The 19,909-nt window shown below is 38.9% G+C and overlaps 1 protein-coding gene across 2 annotated transcripts; it reads right to left on the reverse strand.

Moving 5' to 3' along the window:
- Positions 1-585: 585 nt before the first annotated feature.
- CMTR2 (cap methyltransferase 2) lies at positions 586-5,936 on the reverse strand. Of its 2 annotated transcripts, XM_036276047.1 has the most exons (3): positions 5,700-5,936; positions 5,440-5,593; positions 586-3,388 (listed from the first exon to the last, which is right to left on the reverse strand). In XM_036276047.1, the coding sequence occupies exon 3, from the start codon at positions 3,367-3,369 to the stop codon at positions 1,048-1,050; it is 2,322 nt and encodes a 773-aa protein (XP_036131940.1). In that variant the 5' UTR covers positions 3,370-3,388; positions 5,440-5,593; positions 5,700-5,936; the 3' UTR covers positions 586-1,047. The 2 variants fall into 2 exon arrangements, with proteins under 2 accessions (XP_036131940.1, XP_036131941.1); XM_036276048.1 differs by lacking the exon at positions 5,440-5,593.
- Positions 5,937-19,909: the final 13,973 nt, after the last annotated feature.

Genomic DNA, 19,909 nt, shown 5'->3' on the forward strand with positions numbered 1-19,909 from the left:
TATCACATTCATGTGTTCCCAATATGAGACCATAAACATTATTTTTCTATTTTAAAATATCTTTTAGCTCACAGACTATTTTCTGGAAGTTAAAAATCACTACATCATTGCTAAATGAGGCTTTTCATGATGCAGGAATTTTTAGACAATAATTTTTTATTGTTTTAAACATGATCTTTGGTATGAAGCTGTCCTGATATCCTCTCTAGTTGAATGTTGTGGTTAGTATAATATTCACAAAACAACACAGTAGCCTCATTTGAACCATAAAAGTAAACTGGGTCAATGGCAATGTATGGCACATTTCCAGAAATCTGGCAAGATGAGTTCCCCAAATGCATAACTGACATGGTCAGTGTTAAAGGAAATCAGTGTGGCTCAGGAGTGACTTACCTCCTTTCATCAAAAACCTGTATCAGCCCTGGCAGGTTTTTCTCAATGTTTAGAGCATCAGCCCTCAGACCAAAGGGTCGCAGGTTTGATTCTTTGGTCAAAGGCACATACCTGGGTTGCAGATTCGATCCCCAGCCCTGGTTGGGGTCATGCGGGAGGCGACCAATTGATGTATCTCTCTCACATGGACGTTTCTCTCTCTCTCTCCCTTCCTCCCTTCCCCTCTATCTGAAAATCAATGGAAAAATATCCTCAGGTGAGGATTAACAACAACAACAAAATCCTCTACCATTCTTTAACAGCATTAGCCATTTAGAGAAAATTAATTGAAAAAAAGTCTGAATGAAGGCACACAGGTACAAACCTTAAGCAGATTAAATAAGACCAGTTAAACTAGCATGGGTGTGTCCACCCCAAGCACATACATACATCTCATGTTTGAGGTTGAATATCAACACTCATAGATTCCACCAAGGAAAACTCTATGTCTGTGGATGTATATATCCTAGAGATGGTTGCCAGCTGATGGTTTTCCAGAAATAATAAGCCTTTAAATGATGCAAAAGTTGGCCTTTCCCTAAAATGAAAGGTTTTAAATTAATAGCAAAGGGATACAACTACAATGAAAACTGTAAGAAGCCATAAAATTAAATCTCAGAAAGAAAAGTTCAATTTCATAACTGAAGGCTGCTGCTGCTTTATTCTCTCTCCTTGAATAATCAAATGCAAATGCCTTTTAGCAATGGCAGCATTCAAATCCCACACAAAATCAAGTAGTTCCCCTTTAAGGAGTACTTCCATTGGCACAAACTGTAAAACTTGCTGGGATGCATCAGAGTTAAGCAAAGCACTCAACAATTCATTCACATTTTGCAGATACTGGAAAACTGGATTTGGAAGGTCTTGGTAACCAACACATAGCAGGACTGCACAGGTCTTCAGGGGCTCAGAGGATGTGGGACAAGAAAATGTGATGAATCTAAAACAGCTATGCAGTACAAAGATCACACCAGCCATAAACCTTGTAAAACAAGAAAGCACAGGCAAAATCATAACATCGCCTGTATTAAGCTGCTGTAATGAATGTAGAAGGCAGTCCAAAAATAACTGCTGGTAAGCTGGGTCTCCATCATGAAGCAATGAACAGGTAAAAGTCATGAGTTCAGCTGATTCAAGGAGCTGAACTTCCAATGGTATATCAATGGTTTTGATATCAGGGAGAGTTGGAAAACCCACAAGCAGGCACTTTATTTGGTTGCTAGTTTGTACAACCTGCTCATCCTGAAGGCACTTGGTAAGGCTAAACAACTCAGAAAATATCAGTTCTTCAGAAAAAACATGGCAAGAACAATAATACTGCTGTTTTGGCCTAAACTTGGAATCCAAATTCAAGGCTCCTCCTAATGACTTTTCAATTGCTTCATTAAGAGCCTTTAAAATTTCACCATCACAAAAAGGAGAACACTTAACTTTTGGCAGTTTCTTTCCCTCTAAAATATGCCATAAGTGACACTCAAGATTGGAAGATGTCCCTTCTAAAAGAGAACTTTGCCCAGGATGATATGCAGCATGTTCTTCGGCCCAACTATTAAAGTAACCTCTGGCCACCTTATCTTTCCATGAAAGGGTTTCTAGCATTTTCCTTTCATTATAGGTTTTAAAATATCTATTCCTCTGCCCAAACCATTTTGTATTTGTACTACAACCTGTATTAGATTTTTTAACTAGCCAATTATTTCTGGAAAGAGGTTTCAATTGAAACTTTTGCATGAAATATTGAACAGCACAGTCCCTTAAATTATTCAGCCTTGCTTGTTCCCATTTTCCCATGCACTCAAACAGACGGATATTCTCAGAAATAGTCTCTAGCTGGTATTTATGAAAGAACACACAACATTCTTCATGTCTTTTAAGAAAAGATTCAGGAATCGCATGATGGGGAAAGAGAGCTTTCCTGGTTATTTCAGTCCCAAAATTCAACACCATCTTCGATAGCAGAGGCTGGACTGCCTCTTTCCCCTTATATTGGAGACATACCACATAGACTTCTGAATTTCCTGCCTTGCTTGTAGCAGGTTTGAAAACATGAACTTGCTCAAAGGAACAGTTTAGCAGGTACATCAGGTTTATGGAACAATGTTCAAACAAAGTAAACATCTTTAGAACAAAAGAGCCACCATTTCCAAGAGTCATCAAAGCAGTGACTACTTCACAGTAATGCAAAGAAGAGACTAGAGCTTCTTGTTCACCTGGGTTTCCTTGGCAATCAAAACTCCCATCTGCAGTGATCAAGTGAACAGTGGCCATGTTGCTTATGAAATTCTGAAGTCCAGTCAGATATTTCAAGGTCATGATATCACCGGTGTTATCTGGACCAAAGTACCACCAATGCAAGGTATTTGCAATAAGTCGGTCATCCATAATCATCATAAGATTGTCATTTGCTTCATGGTATGGATTCAGAGTATTAGCTACCCAACTCCAATCACAAGGGAATCGATGAGATTTTAAGTAGTGATTGAGACTAGCTATAAAAGCTCCAGGAGCTTCACAAAGGTGTAGAGAATTCAGTTTTCCATTCTGAAAAGCTTCCTGCGGAATAACTGGAAAGCTGCACAAAATTTCATGAAACTTACACCATGCTTGAGTACAAAGTTCGGCGTTCATAGATTTTCTCACATGAGAAATTATTTTTCCAGCTTTATTAGTGAAAGCAGTGTGCTCATGCCACTCATCCAGTTTCTTATCACTCAGTAGGTTTTTTACTTCATTTAGGGAGTTCTTCAAATTAAGAAAGACATTAAATTCCGTGTGGTCACAGGTGAAAATCTCACTGGGATCTGGTACCTGCCACTCATTATTAAGTGGCTTGCCATAAGAAAAGCTCTTGGCAAAGAGTTCAGAAATGTCAGCAACAACATCTGGGCTGAATGTCTCAAGAGTTGAACCCAGTGGTGGCTTTCTGCACTTACTCATTTTCAAATTAAATTAAAATCTAGAAAAAGAAAACATAATTAAATGAATCAAATTTATTAGTGAGTAAAATTTCATCTACAGCAAATCAGATCACACTCATGACAAACCACATAAAATGGAAAGGCTAATGTCAGCACATTCAAATATATAATGAGACAATTTGAAATAAAGAGAGTAAAGACTTTGATATCCAACAGGCCTGGGCTCAAATTCCAGCTCTGCACTTATAGCTTAATAAGTGGCCTTGGGCAAAGTACTTTACATCTTTGAGTTTCAGTTTCTTATTTTAAAAACTGACGTATACTTGCCCAGTTGGTGTGGCTCCTCCCTTTTTTTTTTTTTTAGAGGAGGATAAAACATGCTAGCATAGACAAAGCAAATATCATCAGTGAATGGCAGCTCTTATTACCATAGTAACCCCTCTAGCTCCTTCCGGAAGTCCTCCTATACCCGTGGCTTAGAGACCACCTACAGAACCCATTTAGACTAAGATTCACCTCCAAACATGACCTTTGATGATTTGATCAAGTTCCAACAAGTGACTTTTAGCTTTTTTTAGCTCCCTCCAACTCTCACTTCCTTCCAGGAGAGGATCCTGCACCTGAACCCAATACTGATCCTGCTACCAGGCCTCTTTGCCACCACCCACTTATTCACCAACCAGAATTGCCAAATATGTTCTCTATCCATATCTCACTCTCTTGTATCAAATCACCTTTATAAGTCACCAACTAATACTCATCACTATACTATTAACTATGGTACGTATACTTAGCCTCCTGTCCAATGCTGATACTGACCTATAGTTCAACCTGGCATGTCTCTAAACTACAAATTCCTGCCTCCTCTGGTCAGATGGCTCCATGCTCACAGTATAAAATATTGTTTCTTCTTGCCACTTAAACTTAACACACCTTGATAGAAGAATTTTAAAGTGAAGAATCCTTATTGACTATACAAATTACAAATAGTCACCCTACATTCTGGGTTCTAACACTGCCTAAGAAACCGAAAACATCTGTCCACCAGACAGGGAAAGGGACAAAGAGAAAGCAGCGTGGCTTAATGTGTTGGAAAAGTTCTAAATGCCAGCAGATAGAGCAATGAGTATTACATAGTACAGCTGAACCTTACAGTTGCAACTGTGCAGATCCATTTATACGTGGATTTTTTTTACATATACCGTAAATGTATTTTCTCTTTATGATTTTCTTAACATTTTTCTCTAGCTTTACTGTAGAAATACAGTGTATAATACATAAAATATACAAAATAAGTGTTAACTACTTATGTTATCAATAAGGCTTCCAGTCAACAGTAGGTCATTAGTAGTTAAGTTTTGAGGGAGTCAAAAGTTATACATAGGGGTTGGCACCCTAACCCCTGTATTGTTCAGAGTTCAACTGTACTTGTCAGCACAATGTTAATCAACAGATTGTTTAGTTCATGAGTTCTGCTTTTATTTAGAACATTCAGTGCATTCTACACAAGTTTTCAAAAAGAATCTAAACTTGTTAAACATGAAAAATTGACAATCACCATCCCATAAAAAGACAATGTCTGATGATTAAAATGGAAAATAAAGGTGAGCTAGTGCCACAATAAATACAGTAATATCCAAAGACTAATCTACTCGCATTTACCTTTACTGTTCTTTCAGCAGTGTGTTTACTCACTTATCATCCTGAGGTTAGAACAGGGCTTAATATACTGTAAGCGCTCAGTAAGTTATCTCCCCCCCCCCCCAAAAAGGATGTATATCTTATTTACCACAAAAGGCACTCCTCTGATTAAGTTCTGAATATGAGTCATAATAATGCACTTTAACTTCACTCCAGCACTTCAATGCATGTCAAAGGAATATAGAGAAAAGGCATGTGTTCTTCTATCCTTTCATTAGGCACTCTATAGAGTTTTGGGCATCATAATTCTGCTAAAAGGGTCAGCATTACCACTCTTATTTTGCAGACTCGAGGAGAAAGTCATGTAAGCCTGCCCAAAGCCACAAAAGGAATACGTGCAAAATTTCTGCACCTAAGACAAACCCCACATGATCTCATCAACAGTTACCTCTCCAATTAACACAAGAAGTTTTAGAAGTGTTTCCGCCAACTCCTCCTGCCAGCAACAGCGAAAGTAAAAGCTAACGTAGATCCAGCGCTTCACTTCGGGCCAGAGGCATCCAAAATCTTCTTTCAATTGGTGGAAGCGAGTCCCAAGCTCCCTTAAAGAGACCCGGTCCCTGACCCGGAGGCACCTCAGTCCCAGCCCCTGCCTCACCCACTGGAATATCGAGGAGGACCCGGTCTTGGAACCCAGACCTGAATTACCTTCGCTCACGCCCACCTCTGCTCCGAGTCTAGAGAGGCGGCGCTTCACTCGCTCTCCTCCCTCCAGAGGGCCATTCTCCACTTCCTCTCCTTACGGGTCTACGGCCACCCCCACCGCAGAGGAAGGAGGTGACGCGCCGGGAGGCCCGGAAAGAGGCCCGGTCACGCCCTCCCGACCTAGAGCAAAACCCCACCTCCAGACCCGCGCGGCCACCGAACGCCGGCCGACAGCGGCCCTCACACACACACACACACACACACTGAGCACGCGCCTCCAGGCCGGGATGACGTCACACGTCAACGTTACGCACGCCAGCGATTCTCGCAGGGCCGAGGCCGCTGTTCGCTAGGTTTTGCCTCTCGGAGGGGTAATGGAGCTGGGAAACGCTCGCTACTCGCCCTACAGCGTCTATGGCAACGAAAGCTGCGCGCGCAGACAGAGCGTTCCTTGGTCCCGCCCCGTCGGTGGAAGGGTGGGTGGGGCGAGGCAAACCTTTCCAGGACACGCTGGCTCCGCCTACCTGGCTCCCGAGCACCAGAGGCTTTCCGAAGCTGTTGGGCAGAAGTTAATTTAGTTAAAACTGGTGTCTTAATGGACAACAAAGTTGGGGAGAGGGCGGGGAGGGAGAGGGAGGGCGGAATCAGTGGGGGAAAAAGGAGAAACGTCTGTAACAAAAATAAATTAATTAATTAAAAAAAAACAACCGGCGTCTTAAAACTGGTGTCTTGTAGACAATATGAGGTTAAAAACCAAACTGGGGAAACTTCAAGATAATACTCTGTTACTATATTTTTAACGTTTTATTGCTTTCAGTTTGAAATGGTTTATCCTTCAAACGAACCCGCACCATTATATAATCGATAATTTTGCATGTTTATAAATCAATAGAAAAAAGATGACCTCAAGAAAAATGGGCAAAGATTTGAACAGGCCATCCAAAAAAAGTAAAACAAAGGGTCATAATGAACAAATTAAGTTGATGAACAAAATAGACCCAGAGACATAGAAGTAGGGTTCAGACTGATAAACCTCAGAGGAGGTGGGGTGGCGGGGAGAAAGAAACCAAAAAACGTAAGCATATAAGCATAACCAATGGGCACAAACAACAATGCGGTGGGGTGGGGGGCGGGAACAGGAGGAAGGTGTCAATGAGGGGAAAAAGAGAAAGATCTGTAACAAAAATAAATTAATTTAAAATTATATATAGAGACGTGTGTGTGTGTGTGTGTGTGTGTGTGTGTGTGTGTTTAAAGAAAGAGACCACAGGGCTGACCCATGTTGCTCAGTGATCAGAGGTCAGCCTGAGCATGAAAGGGTGGCAGGTTGGATCCCTGCCCTGGTCAGGGTGCCAATCCATGTGTCTCTCACACAGATGTCTCCCCTGCAACCCCCTCTAATATCAGTGGAAAAAATATCCTGTGTGAGGGTTAACAACGACAACAAAAGACCACAGGGCTAGTAGATGGAGATCTGGGATACAAATCCCTATGCCTGACCTGAAAGCCTAGTCTTACCCTCTGCACATCCAGCCTGCTCAACTTGCCTTACACCTTGGTTTTGCTAGTCTAGATGCTGCAATTATAAACAATTATAAAGTATTTAGTTAAGTACATTTTAACTTATGACCTTACAAGCATCAGGAAAAATCTCAACTTTGTTCCCACTGCATAACCCTTGTTTGCCTTCTGTACCCCCACAGCCTTTCAGGTTAGGTTAACTTGTAGGTAAAACTCACTTTTTATTAGAAATCAGAAGATTTTTGAACAACGGATCTCCAAGACCCTTTTCCTTCTCTGTGATTTACATCATTTGAAAGTCATCATGAAAATAGCAAGGTAATTGTCAACTTTGCTTTTTTTTAATTAAAAACTTTTTAATTTGTCACTTATAGTTGACATTCAGTATTATTTTATATTAATTTCAGGTGTACAGCATCATGGTTAGACACTTAACATAATTTACCAGTGATCTCCCCCAAAAGTCTAATACCAACATGGCACCATACATAATTATTACAATATTATTGATTATATTCCCTATGCTGTACTTAACATCCCCGTGACAATTTTGAGTTGACTTTGCTTTTGTATTAAAATGCATTAGATTTGTAGAAGTGTTTAATATAATCGAGCAATTAAACCAAGTATACCAGGTACTTTCTTTTATTCAGGAAACAATACATTCAATGATCTTGATTACTAGTGAATGATTAAAAGATGCTTATTTTCACCTTGGCTGGTTTGGCTCCCCAGTAAGAGTGTCAAACCTGCAGACCAAAAGGTTGTGGGTTCAATCCCGATCAAGGGCATGTAACTGTGTTGCAGGTTTGATTCCTGGTCAGGGTCGAGCGGGAGGCAACTGATCGATGTGTCTCTCTCACACTGATGTTTCTCTCTCTTTCCGTCTCTCCCTTTTCCTCTACCTAAAATCAATGGGGAAAAAAATATCCTCGGTGAGGATTAAAAACAAACACAATCAAATAGTCAATAAGGATATACAAATGTGTTTAATCTGTTTTGAAAAAAGAATTGGAAATGAAAACAATGCTTTCTTTTCACCCAACTTAGCAAAGATTTTAAATAATCAGTAATGGCCACAGTTGATGAGCATATGGAGAAACAAATTTCTACACTATACTGTGGATGGCAGTGAAATTTGATATAAACCTTACAGAAGGCAAACTTTAAAATGGCCTTACACCTTAGCCCAGCAATTCTCACTCCTGGCAATTTACCTTTAGTAAATAAACAGCTGGCACTGACTTTGAACAAAATGTTTATTTCAGCATCTTAACAACAATAATAAAAAATGGGAAACTCTAAATGTCTATTTTAAGGTAATTAAATTATGTTACATTCATATAATGGAATATTATGCAGTCATTAATAGGCTATATGTGTCAACAGTATTGCATGAAAATAGGAGACTATAGAACTGTATATAGAGTTTGAGCAATTTTATGTAAATTTTAAACATGTAAAATACTTTTTTACTAGTCTTCCAGAACATGCATCTATGGAGGGGGAAAATGTCTTTTTAAAAAATGATGCTAGGTCATTTGAAACTCCATATGATAAAAACTTTATTTGGACTCTTACCTCACATAATAGACAAAACTACAGTTCACTTGTATTGTCAATCTATATTTTGAAAGTCAAACAATAACTCTTTTAACATAAAACATCTTTGTGACCTTGAAGTAGACAAAAAGTTTATAACGGGACAGAAAAAGCACTAATAATAAAGGAAATATATATTAATTGAACTATATTAAAATTAAGAGGCTCTATTCCTCATAACACACCTTTGAGAGTAAAAAGCAACATATAGAGTGGGAGAAGATATTTATAATAATGTACATATATTCCACAAAAGACTTGTATCCAGAGTATATAACTCCTACAAATGAAAAAAACTCCTACAAGAAATATAAATTTCCCAGTGGAAAAATGGGCAAAAGATTGGAACAAACACTTCAAAAAGATGAGAACCAAAAAGCCAATAAAATATGAAAAGACGTTCAACTTCATTAGTCTTTGGGGAAATGTAAACTAAACCCATGATGAGATACACATTAGACTGGCTAAACTGAAAAAGACTGAAGATATTAGTGTTGGAGAGTACGAGGAGCTGCCAACTGAGAGCTGATTGGAAGAAAAGGATTTTCCAAACTCACAGATTTGTCTTTTTTCAGTTTTTTTGAGATATAATTTACATACATTCAAATGCTCAGATCAAGTGTACTATTCAACTACTTTTGCCAAACACCTATTAAATATTTCATAAAGGTCCTTGAGCCTCTTCCCAATCACTCTCCCTCCTACAAGAAGCAACCACTGATCTGTTTGCTGTCACTGGAGTTTAGTTTTGCCTGTTCTAGAATTTCATATAAATTCAATCATTACAGTTTAGTAATTTTTTGTTTTCAGCATATATATATGTATGTATATATATGTATATATACACACACATATATATTACTACATAGTAATATATATACACATATATAATATATATGGAGGAAAATTTTTTTTCCTTCTACCCTTCTAGGTTCTTAGCTGAGAACCTAGCTGGAACAAAAGATAGATTAACCAAAGAAAAGCATATAAATTTACTAATATCTTTTATGAGACATTAGAGCCTTCATGAGGAAATGAAGACCTGAAAAAGCCTTTAAACCCACGTGTTTTCCCACTAGGTTTGATGAGTAGTTGAAATATGTGACAACTGGGTATGAGCTAAAAGGGGCACACTGGAGAAACACTCATTCAGATTCCTCTTGGAGCCCTTCTGTGTTCAGAGAAGGGTGTTCTTTTCCTGTTGTATAGAGAGAGCAATCTCACACAAGGGTCTTATGACCTACTTCAGGGCAAGGTCAGAGAATCCTGTGCTTGCTATTCCTCAAATTCCTTCAGCTTAAAATATCCAATATGTCAAGACACCTTAATTTGGGGTAGCATGTTCTGAACATTGTCAATTTTCATCAATGTTGTTTTATATATCTGTAGTTTGTTCCTTTTTATTGCTAAGCAGTATATCATTGCATGGATAGATTACAATTTAATGATGTATTCTCCTGTTGGTGGACGTCTGAGTTCTGTTTCCAGTTTGGGCCTATTATGAATAAACCTACTATGAAGGTTCTAGTACAAGACACTTTTGTGAGAATTTTTTGTTTTTTGTTTTTTACTCTTGGGTAAATACCTAGGTGTGGAATGGCTGAGTCATAGAGTAGATCAAGGTTTCTCAACTTCAGCATTATTGTCTTTTTAAAATCACAGAGGTAGATGTATTTGTAACTCTTTAAGAAACCTCCAGACAGTTTTCCAAAGTGCTTGCACCATTTTACATCCCTACCCACAACATGTAAGAATTCTGGTTGCTTCACATCCTTGCCAACTTTTGGTGTTGTGAACCTTTTTCATTTTCGCTATTGGTGGGAGCTGGGTGCTTTTTACATGATTCTTTTATTTTAAATACGTTTTTATTTTTGTGGGGTTTTTCTTTTTAGAGAGAGAGGAAGGGAAAGGGAGATGGAAACATTGATTGCCTCCTGCATGCCCCCCTAACTAGGGATCAAGCCTGCAACTCAGGCATCAAACATGTGCCAACCAGAATCGAACCAGTGACCTCTCAGTGCATGGAACAATGCTCAACCAACTGAGCCATACCAGCCAGGGTCCTTCATGATTCTTAATAAATAGTAACTAAAAATGGAAATCTGTGGATATTGTTCTTTTGTGGGACTAGAGAGTTGATGAAGGATATGTGATCTCCTAAACACAATCAATGTGTTCCCTGAGGTTTATAAATGTTATCAGGAATATTTCAAACAACAAAGCTTATAGTAAGCCAGTCTTTACTAAAACAATCACAACATTAACATTTTTAATATATAATATGTGCTAAGCACTGAAAAATGCCCTTTTTTCCCATTTAATCCTCTCTACAACTCTATGATGTAGATTCATCTATTGTCCCCATTTTATAAACAGAGAAATCAAGGATCAAAGTAATTAACCAATTTACTGAAGGTCATGTAGGCAATAAGTAGCAGAGTCAGGGTTTGGATCTATGTCAGCCTAATTCCAAGGTCAATCTGTTCTGCAGAGAATTCCAAGAAATTGCCTACAGTAATTTGAAAACAACTCCATAGTCTATATTCATGGCCAGAAATAGTTATAGTAGGCCATTAATATATTTTTTAGATGTTTCATTTATTTCATCCTAAATGCAGGAAGGTAGATTGTTGCAAAGTTTTTGGGAAAGATGAAATTTTATGAATAAATAAAATTAGTATCTGAAACTTTAAAAAGTTGAAAAAAGATAAGCTCTGCACTAATATATTTTCAAATTTGGATAAAAATGCACAGCTTATGAGAATGCATTTAGTATCAACTTCTACTTATATATTTTAACAAGCATACATTGTACCTGAGTGGAAGCTAGCTACAATTATTCGTTCCAGTTCCTGAATGTTCCCTATACTCAACTGGCATGACAATGAGAACGTAAGTAGCATGCAGAAATTAAAACAACTTGCTCCTCAGCCTCTGCTCTGATCATATTTCTCTGTCAAAGCGAAAAGAAACTAAACTGCTTCTGTGGTCATTTATCATCAAATCATCTTGCTGAGTCTCTAATTACATCCTCAGACAGATTCTGTGAGGTGACAATGTACAAATTGTAGTTCCAAAAACCCAGAGAGAGTTGTCTTGGTGATGGAAATGTTAACTATCTTGACAGGGAATTTAAGTTAGAGGTATTTACATCAAATGATATAATTAAGATTTGAACATTTCACTAAAAACAAATTTTACCTTAAAAACCAAACAAATATTGGCCCTGGCCAGTTTGGCTCAACTGTCGACCAAAGGATCATGCGTTTAATTCCCAGTCAAGCAGTCAAGGGCACATACCTCAGTTGCAGGTTTGATCGCCGGCCCCTGCTAGATTTATACAGGAGGCAACCAATCGATGTGTCTCTCTCACATCAATGTTTCTCTCTCTTGCACGCTCTCTCTCCCTCCCTCCCTTCCACCCTCTCTAAAAATCAATGAAAAAATATCCTCGGCAAGGATTAACAACAACAAAATATTGAACTCTGTCTAACCATATGTGTGCTGAAGTGTTTAGGAGAGAAGTATATTGACATCTGCACCTTACTTTGAAATACATCACACATAAAATCCATTGATGGATGGATAGATAGAGGGATGGATTAATGATAAAGTAAGTAATTGCAAAATATTCACAACTGCAGAATCTAGGTGGTGAACACGGCTCTTTGCTATGTAATTCAACTTTTCTCTGTTGAAATTTTTTCATAGAAAAGTACTGGGGGAAATAGAGATTCATATCATAAAGGCAAGAACGAAATCTCTCTCCATTAAAAGTTAAATACATGAGTACATACAATGAATATCTAGTATTTCCCACTAACAGCAAACAGAGCCTCTGAGTGAGCTCTGAGTGAACAGCATTGGACTTGCTGGAGACCAAGTGAAAGTTTATATGGCTCATTCGATCCAGTTACCTGATTTAGTGAACACCATCAAGCTTGGTTTTGACCATTACACAATCTTAAAATTTTCCTGTTCTTTATCACATAGTGTTCCACTTACTCTCTTCTTACCACATGGATTGCAACATTGTTTAAATGCAGGAAACTAAGAAAACACTGATGTTCAAATTCCAGAAGTCAACAAAGGTTATAAACCTGATAATTATTTTGCCAGTTTCTCTCATGATTGTCTTCCCTAGATCTTTAAATTGCATTCTGATTATAATTCTCATGCAGCACCTTAAGCTGTCAAAAGAATTATAAAAAGAAAATACAGTAAACATGATAACTAATTTGTCTACTGAGCTATTGGGTAGAGCATCTATATTGTGCTATTTGTGGGAAAGTGCTTGAAAACAGTAGCCTGAAATCTCTTTTCTTACTGTTTAGAAACTAAGCAAAAAAATAATACAAATCATTTAATTTTTAAGAATAAATACAAGAATTCTAAATATCTGGTCATGAAAGCAGTTTTTGTCTATTTTTTTTTTTTTTATCCTCACCTGAGGACATTTTTTCGATATTTTTTTCAGATAGTGTGGGAGAGAGAGAGAAACATCGTCGTGAAAAGGACACATTAAGTGGTTGCCACCCATACGACCCAACCAGGGCCGGGGACAAACTGCCCTTAGCAGGAACCAAACCCGGGTCTCTCTGGACCACAGACTGACGCTCTAATCGCTGAGCAAACTGGCTAGGGCAGTTTTTGTCTATTTTTAGTCCTGTAACACACAGTTAAACTTCATTCTGTATTTTAAGATACATTAAAGACTAAAACTCAATATGAAATTTCTTTCTTAAAATTTCTTTTCCAGAAATTCATGTTTTTTCTTACATAGTTAATCTGAAGTTAACTACACAATCTGGCCAGTGTGGCTCAGTGGTTGAGATTCGACCCATGCACCAACAGGTCGCTGGTTAGATTTCCGGTCAGGACACATGCCCAGGCTGTGGGCCCAATTCTCAGTGGGGGACATGTAGGGGGTGGCCAATCAATGTTCTCTTTCATCTATGTTTCTCTCTCCCTTTCACTTCCTCTCTCTCTAAAAAATCAATAAAGGAAAAAAATTATTTTTAATAAAATAAAGTTAACTACACAGAGTGAGTCACTTACTAAATGGGGAAAAGTCAAAATGTGTTTGGAAGTTATGCATATTATTAAAGATTATGTTCAAAATAAACTTTAAAACAAGATTGATAATACAAGCATTAATAATATGCTGACCTAAAATATGTTTTTTTTACTTTAAATCACTTTTTTTTCTCCCATGTAAAAGTGACCAAAATTACTTTTAAAAAATTAAGGGTTTAATAGAGAATGAGTATTACTGTGAGATTGACTCAGGAGTTTAGAAAAAAAGGTTGGGAAACACTAACATGTGGAATAGAATACAAGACATGACCCACCATTGAAGCATTAATCATTTCATTGCAGACACAAGATATTTAAAAATAAATAAGATTACATAACTAAGTGCTATGTTGTATGATAGAGATTAAATGTTGTGGAAATCTAAAGAAGGGGAAATTAGTAGAAAAATGGGGGAAAGAGACTTTAATTTTTGTCTTAAAAGGTTGCTGTTACCCTGGCCAGTTTTGCTCAGCGGTTAGAGCATCAGCCCGTGGTCCAGAGAGACCCAGGTTTGGTTCCTGCTAAGGGCATGTACCTCGGTTGCAGTTTGTCCTCAGTCCCAGTTGGGGTCATGTGGGTGGCAACCACTCAATGTGTCTCTCTCATATTAATGTCTCTCTCTCTCTCTTCTTTCCTCTCTCTCTCTCCTGCTCTATCTGAAGATAAATGCAAAAATATCCTCAGGTAAGGATAAAAAAATTTTTTTTAAGAAAAAGGTGCTGTTATTTGGGGAGAGAGAGAAGTAGCCTAGCTAAGGAAAATAACATAAGGGGAAAAAAACAAACAAGAAGAAAGGTAACTTCAGAAAAGGGACCAAAAGCTAATATGATTGAAATGCTGTAGAGGTAGTGTCTTAGTTCAGGCTGCTGTAACAAACATCATAACTGGATGACTTAAACAACAAAAACTTATTTCTCACCATTCTGGAGCCTGGGTCGCCCAAGATCGAGGTGCTGGCAGATTTAGTTCCTAGTGAGAGCTCTCTTCATGGCTTGCAGCTGGCCACCTTCTCCCTGTGTGCTCACAAGGCAAACAGAGAGAGAAAGCAAGCTCTCTGGTCTCTTCTGACAAGGGCACTAATCCGTTCATGGGACCCCATCCTTGTGACCTCATATAAACCTAATTACTTCCTAAAGACCCTATCTCCAAAATACCATTACACTGTCAGGAAGGGCTTCAAAATATGAATTTTACGAGGACATAATTCAGTCCATATCAGGAAGTGAAGGAACCAGCGCATAGAGGACTATGGAAACCGGACTAAGGCACCAGAATCTGCTGTTATAGGAAATGGTCAAGAGGGAAGGAAATAATTAAGTTTGGTTCTTACAGAGTTAGGGATGACAGTGGAATTGTCAAGTGGAAATATCCAGGAGGCAGTTGAAAATCAATAGGTGGCTGAAGTTCAGACGAAAAAAAAAACTGTAGGAACACTCAACCCCGTGAATTTTTAAGTAAGCACTTTATTATTACTCATTATTTACAGTCATTATGATACTTAATTTAGAAGTAAAATCAATACCAAAAGTTGTTAAAACACTGGCCCTGGGGATTCTTCCTCTTAATAGCTCACCTAACACTACCCTCCTTGAGATCAATATGGCTTCTCTCTTGAGCAGCTAAAGTATATCAGCTCTGGCACCTGAGTCCCTAGATTAACATCTCCACCTATCAGCTATGTGACCTTGAGCAAGGAAGACCTCCTAGGGTGGCTCTGAGAATTTCCAAATGATGGTAAATTGTTTAGTATAGGTTCTTGCCTTTAGTCATTATCTGATCAATGTTAGCTGCTCCTAAAAAATGTCTATTTTTTTCTGAAACACAAGGTGCTAAATTCAGATCCTCTTTTCTTAGATTTCCTTCTTTTGCTGTTTCTTTTTATATTCAAAATTCTTAATAGAGCAGGAAAGAGAAAAAGGGAGGGAGACTAAGGAGAAAAAAGAGAAGACAATAGAGACCAAATTATTTCATATCTGCCATGAGAAGCTGTCAGATGTATCTGCTTTCTGTCTTCAACAATTTGGGCAGGTTTCAAAGAGCAGAAGACCAGCCACAAAATGAATGAACACATGGATCAACATGAATGCATTTCAAAAATATAATGTGGAATGACAAAGGCAAGTTGCAGAACAGTTTTACATTGCCTTACCATTTATGTAATGTTTAAAAACACATAGAACATTTCTACTTAATGTTTACTGATACAAAGGTGGTAGAAATATAAAAACATGAATGCGGACCTTGGCTGGGTAGCTCAGTTGGTTAGAGCGTCGTTCTGATACTCCAAGGTTGCAGGTTTGATCTCTGGTCAGGGCACATGCAAGAATCAACCAATGAATATGAATAAGTGCAAGAACAAATTGATGTCTCTTTCTCCCTCCCTTCCTCCTTCTCTCTCTCTAAAATAAAATTTAAAACAAAACAAAACACAAATGAGAAAGATACACTCTAACTTCCAGAGTGGGAACCGCTGGAGAGGAAGAGGGGATGGGAAAGAGGCACAAAGGGACATCAACTGTATCTGTAATGTCTTTATTCTTTTTACTAAGCTCTGAAGCAATGACAAAATATTAGCACTTTTTCTTTTTTAACTTTTTTTTTTTTTTTTAGAGAGAGGAAGGGAGAGATAGAAACATGGATGTGGCTGCCTCTGGCATGCCCCCTACTGGGGATCGAGCCTGAAACCCAGGCATGTACCCTGATCAGGAATCGAACCAGGACCTCTCAGTCCATGGGACGACGCTCAGTCCATTGAGCCACATCTACCAGGCTGCACTTTTAAAATCTAGGTAGTGAATACATGGGTGTTTATATTATTTTCTTTTTTGGATGTTTGAAATATTTCTTTAAAATTTTTAAAATACTAAGAACTGTGTGTCTCACTCTTTTTTGTTTGCTTGTTAATTCTCACCAGAGGATATTTTTTCCATTGATTTTTTAGAGAGAGTGGAAGGGTGGTGGGGGGGGGAGGAAAACATCAATGTGAGAGAGACACATCAACAGGTTTCCTCCCACACATGTGGATAGGAGGACGGGACTGGGATCAAACCTGCAACCCAGGTACCTGCCCTTGACTTAGAATCGAACCTACAACCCTGTGGTGCATGGGCCAATGCTCTAACCACTGATCCATACCAGCCAGGGCAACCTCATTTCTAAATCTATTCAAACTCCCATATACTTTACAAATCTACCTGTTCAGTTAATGATATGTGATTTTCAGGAATGAGTACACTTCTCATATTCAATTTGAAAAAAGAGTATAATGAAACTATTAAAACTAGTTTATGGCCCTGGCTGGTTTGGCTCAGCGGTAGAGCATTGGCCCGTGGACCAATGAGTTGTGGGTTCAATTCCAGTCAAGGGCACGTACCTCGGTTGCAGTTCATCCCCAGCCCTGGTCAGGGTCATGCGGGAAGCAACCAGTTGATGTATCCTTCTCACATCGATGTTTCTCTCCTCTCCCTCTCTTTTCCTCTCTCTCCCTCCCTCCCACTCCATCTGAAGAAAGGAAAAAAAACACAAAAAACTAGGTTATGTTTGGTACTATGTTTACATTACCAAAATAGATTTCAAATTCTGATATCTGGGTTGAATTACAGATATTACCCTATTATTAGGTTTTTTTATTTTTATTTTATTTTATTAATGATTGGTAGTAATAGCACATTACATGGGGTGTGGTGCTTTGTAGTTAATAAATTGCTTGGGTATACCTTAAAATCACCAATAGGTTTCATTTCAGGGGTAAACTCCAGCTGATTAATGGTGGCTGCCCAGAGGGCTCTGTGAAACAGAGGGCAATGCTGCAGGGAGGGCAATGATCAGCTAGGGAGGTGTCAAGGGAGGGTGGCAAAATGGTGCCCAGTGTGTCTCACTGATATTCCGTACAGTTTCCCAATTCTCCTCTGCCTCTCTTGCTGCTTCTTCTCCATCTGCCTTCACTTACCCCTTCTATCTTGTGTTTCCAAGAATTCCTCCCCCTAGTTCCCCTTGATCTTTCCTCATGCTGCAACCTCCCCTGACTGCTTTCATTCTCATCCGCAGCAACCCTACATGCTGACAAGTCCCTCCTCTTCTGTTTTTCTGTGAAGCCTTCCCAGCCCCATTTAGGCCAGGTGAACACCCCCCATTCCTCCCCGTGGCATGCACAGATAGCATTTATCTCTAAGCATTTCAACTATTTGTTTACCCATCTATCCCTGCTGTGGGCTTTGAAAGGACAAGGCTGCATCTTATTGATCTCTGCACTCCCTGCTTCTGGCACACAGTATGCAATCAATAAATGTTTGTTAAATGAAAGAATGATTTAATGAATGGTGCCCTTATTTTGCAGAAAAGGAAACAGACTCAGAAGTTGGGGTTTGTCTCAAGGTTATCCTTCCTCTGAAACCTTCCTGTTTTTCCTCTAGAACAGGGTTGATGTTTTCTGTAAAAGGGCCAGACAGTAAATATTTTCAGCTTTGTTGGGCATGAGGTCTCCGTGACAACCACTCAGTTCTGATATTGTAGCTGGAAAATAACCATAGACATGGCCATAAAACTTATTGCAAAAACCAGCAGTGGGCTGGATTTGGCTCGTGGGCCATCACTGGTGGACCTTGCTGTAGAAGATGGTAAACAGACACACCTACATGTCTAGTTTGTGTGTGGGGGGAGGGGTTCTATTTTTTTCTTTATTGATTTTAGAGAGAGAAGAAGGGAGGGGGGCGAGAGAGATAAAAACATCGATGAGACAGAACATCAATTGGCCGCCTCCTGCATGCCCCACACTGGGAATTTGGCCCACAACCTGGGCATGTGCCCTGACCGGGGATCGAACCGGTGACCTCCTGGTGCATGAGTTGGTGCTCAACCAGTAAGCCACACCAGCCAGGCACATGTCCAGTTTCTTCACTGAACATCCTCTCTCCCTCAACCCAAATCCCAGGATCCTAATTCCAATGTTTCTGCAGTCTCTGTTGGGGTTAGATCGACAGTCCTCTCATAATTCCAAGCCCAGGAGTTGAGGAGTTCTCACGAGAGAGTTGGTTTTAAAGCTGAGACCAGAAAGGATAAGAAGACTTTGTTGACGTGGCCCTTAAGGGATCTAGAGGAATTCAAGCCCAGCTTATCCACATCTTCTTTGATCACCTATTTTGAACACATCATTTTTAAAAGAAAAGAGGTCCATTTCTTGGGTGTAGTGAACAAAGAAAGTTGAACAAATAACTCCCTTTCATTCCCCCACTTGCTTTCGGTTTCCAAATGACTACTTTCTTTCTCTTTCCCAGAGATAATTTCAAACTTCTTTCACTCTTCTCATATTTCCTACCCCATTGTCCTCTCACTCATTGTCAGGAGATAACCTCACCTCCACCTTCAGAAAGGAAAGGAAAGCCTTTAGAAAAGTCCTCCTTCAGAATTCCACCACTTACCACCAACTTATCTGCATCCACACCACCCTCTTATCCTTCCTGTCATAATGGAATAGGCATCTAAGACTAACTGCTCCTTTTGTTCTCTGTGTCCCAGGTCTGCCTTTTCAGGGAGCCTGATTCCATCAACTATATCGCTCGCTCTCTCTCTTTCAAAAAAAAAAAAAAATATATATATATATATATATACACACACACATATGTATATATATGTATATGTATATATACACATGTGTATATATACACACATATACATATACATATACATATACATATACATATACATATACATATATCTGAACTTCAGCCCTAAGAACAGAGGAGCCTCTCCTCCCCTCCTCTCCTGGTAACTTTCCATTAGATATGCATGCTCTACCATCTTGAAAATAAGTCTCTCAAACCTGTGTCTTTCCCCATCATTGCCCTAGCTCTCCCCCACCACCTCCACAGCTGAAGTTCTTGGAAGAGTTGTGTGATTACTATTTCTACTTTTGTCTCCCAGTCATTCTTCAAATCATTAAAAATTTGCTTCTCCTCCACTGCATCCTTGAAACTCTCTCATTGGAGACCCCCAAATAACCACCTTTGTTGTTAGTC

The sequence above is a fragment of the Molossus molossus genome, unplaced genomic scaffold (genome assembly GCF_014108415.1).
Source record: "Molossus molossus isolate mMolMol1 unplaced genomic scaffold, mMolMol1.p scaffold_m16_p_21, whole genome shotgun sequence".
Taxonomy (NCBI): Eukaryota; Metazoa; Chordata; class Mammalia; order Chiroptera; family Molossidae; genus Molossus; species Molossus molossus.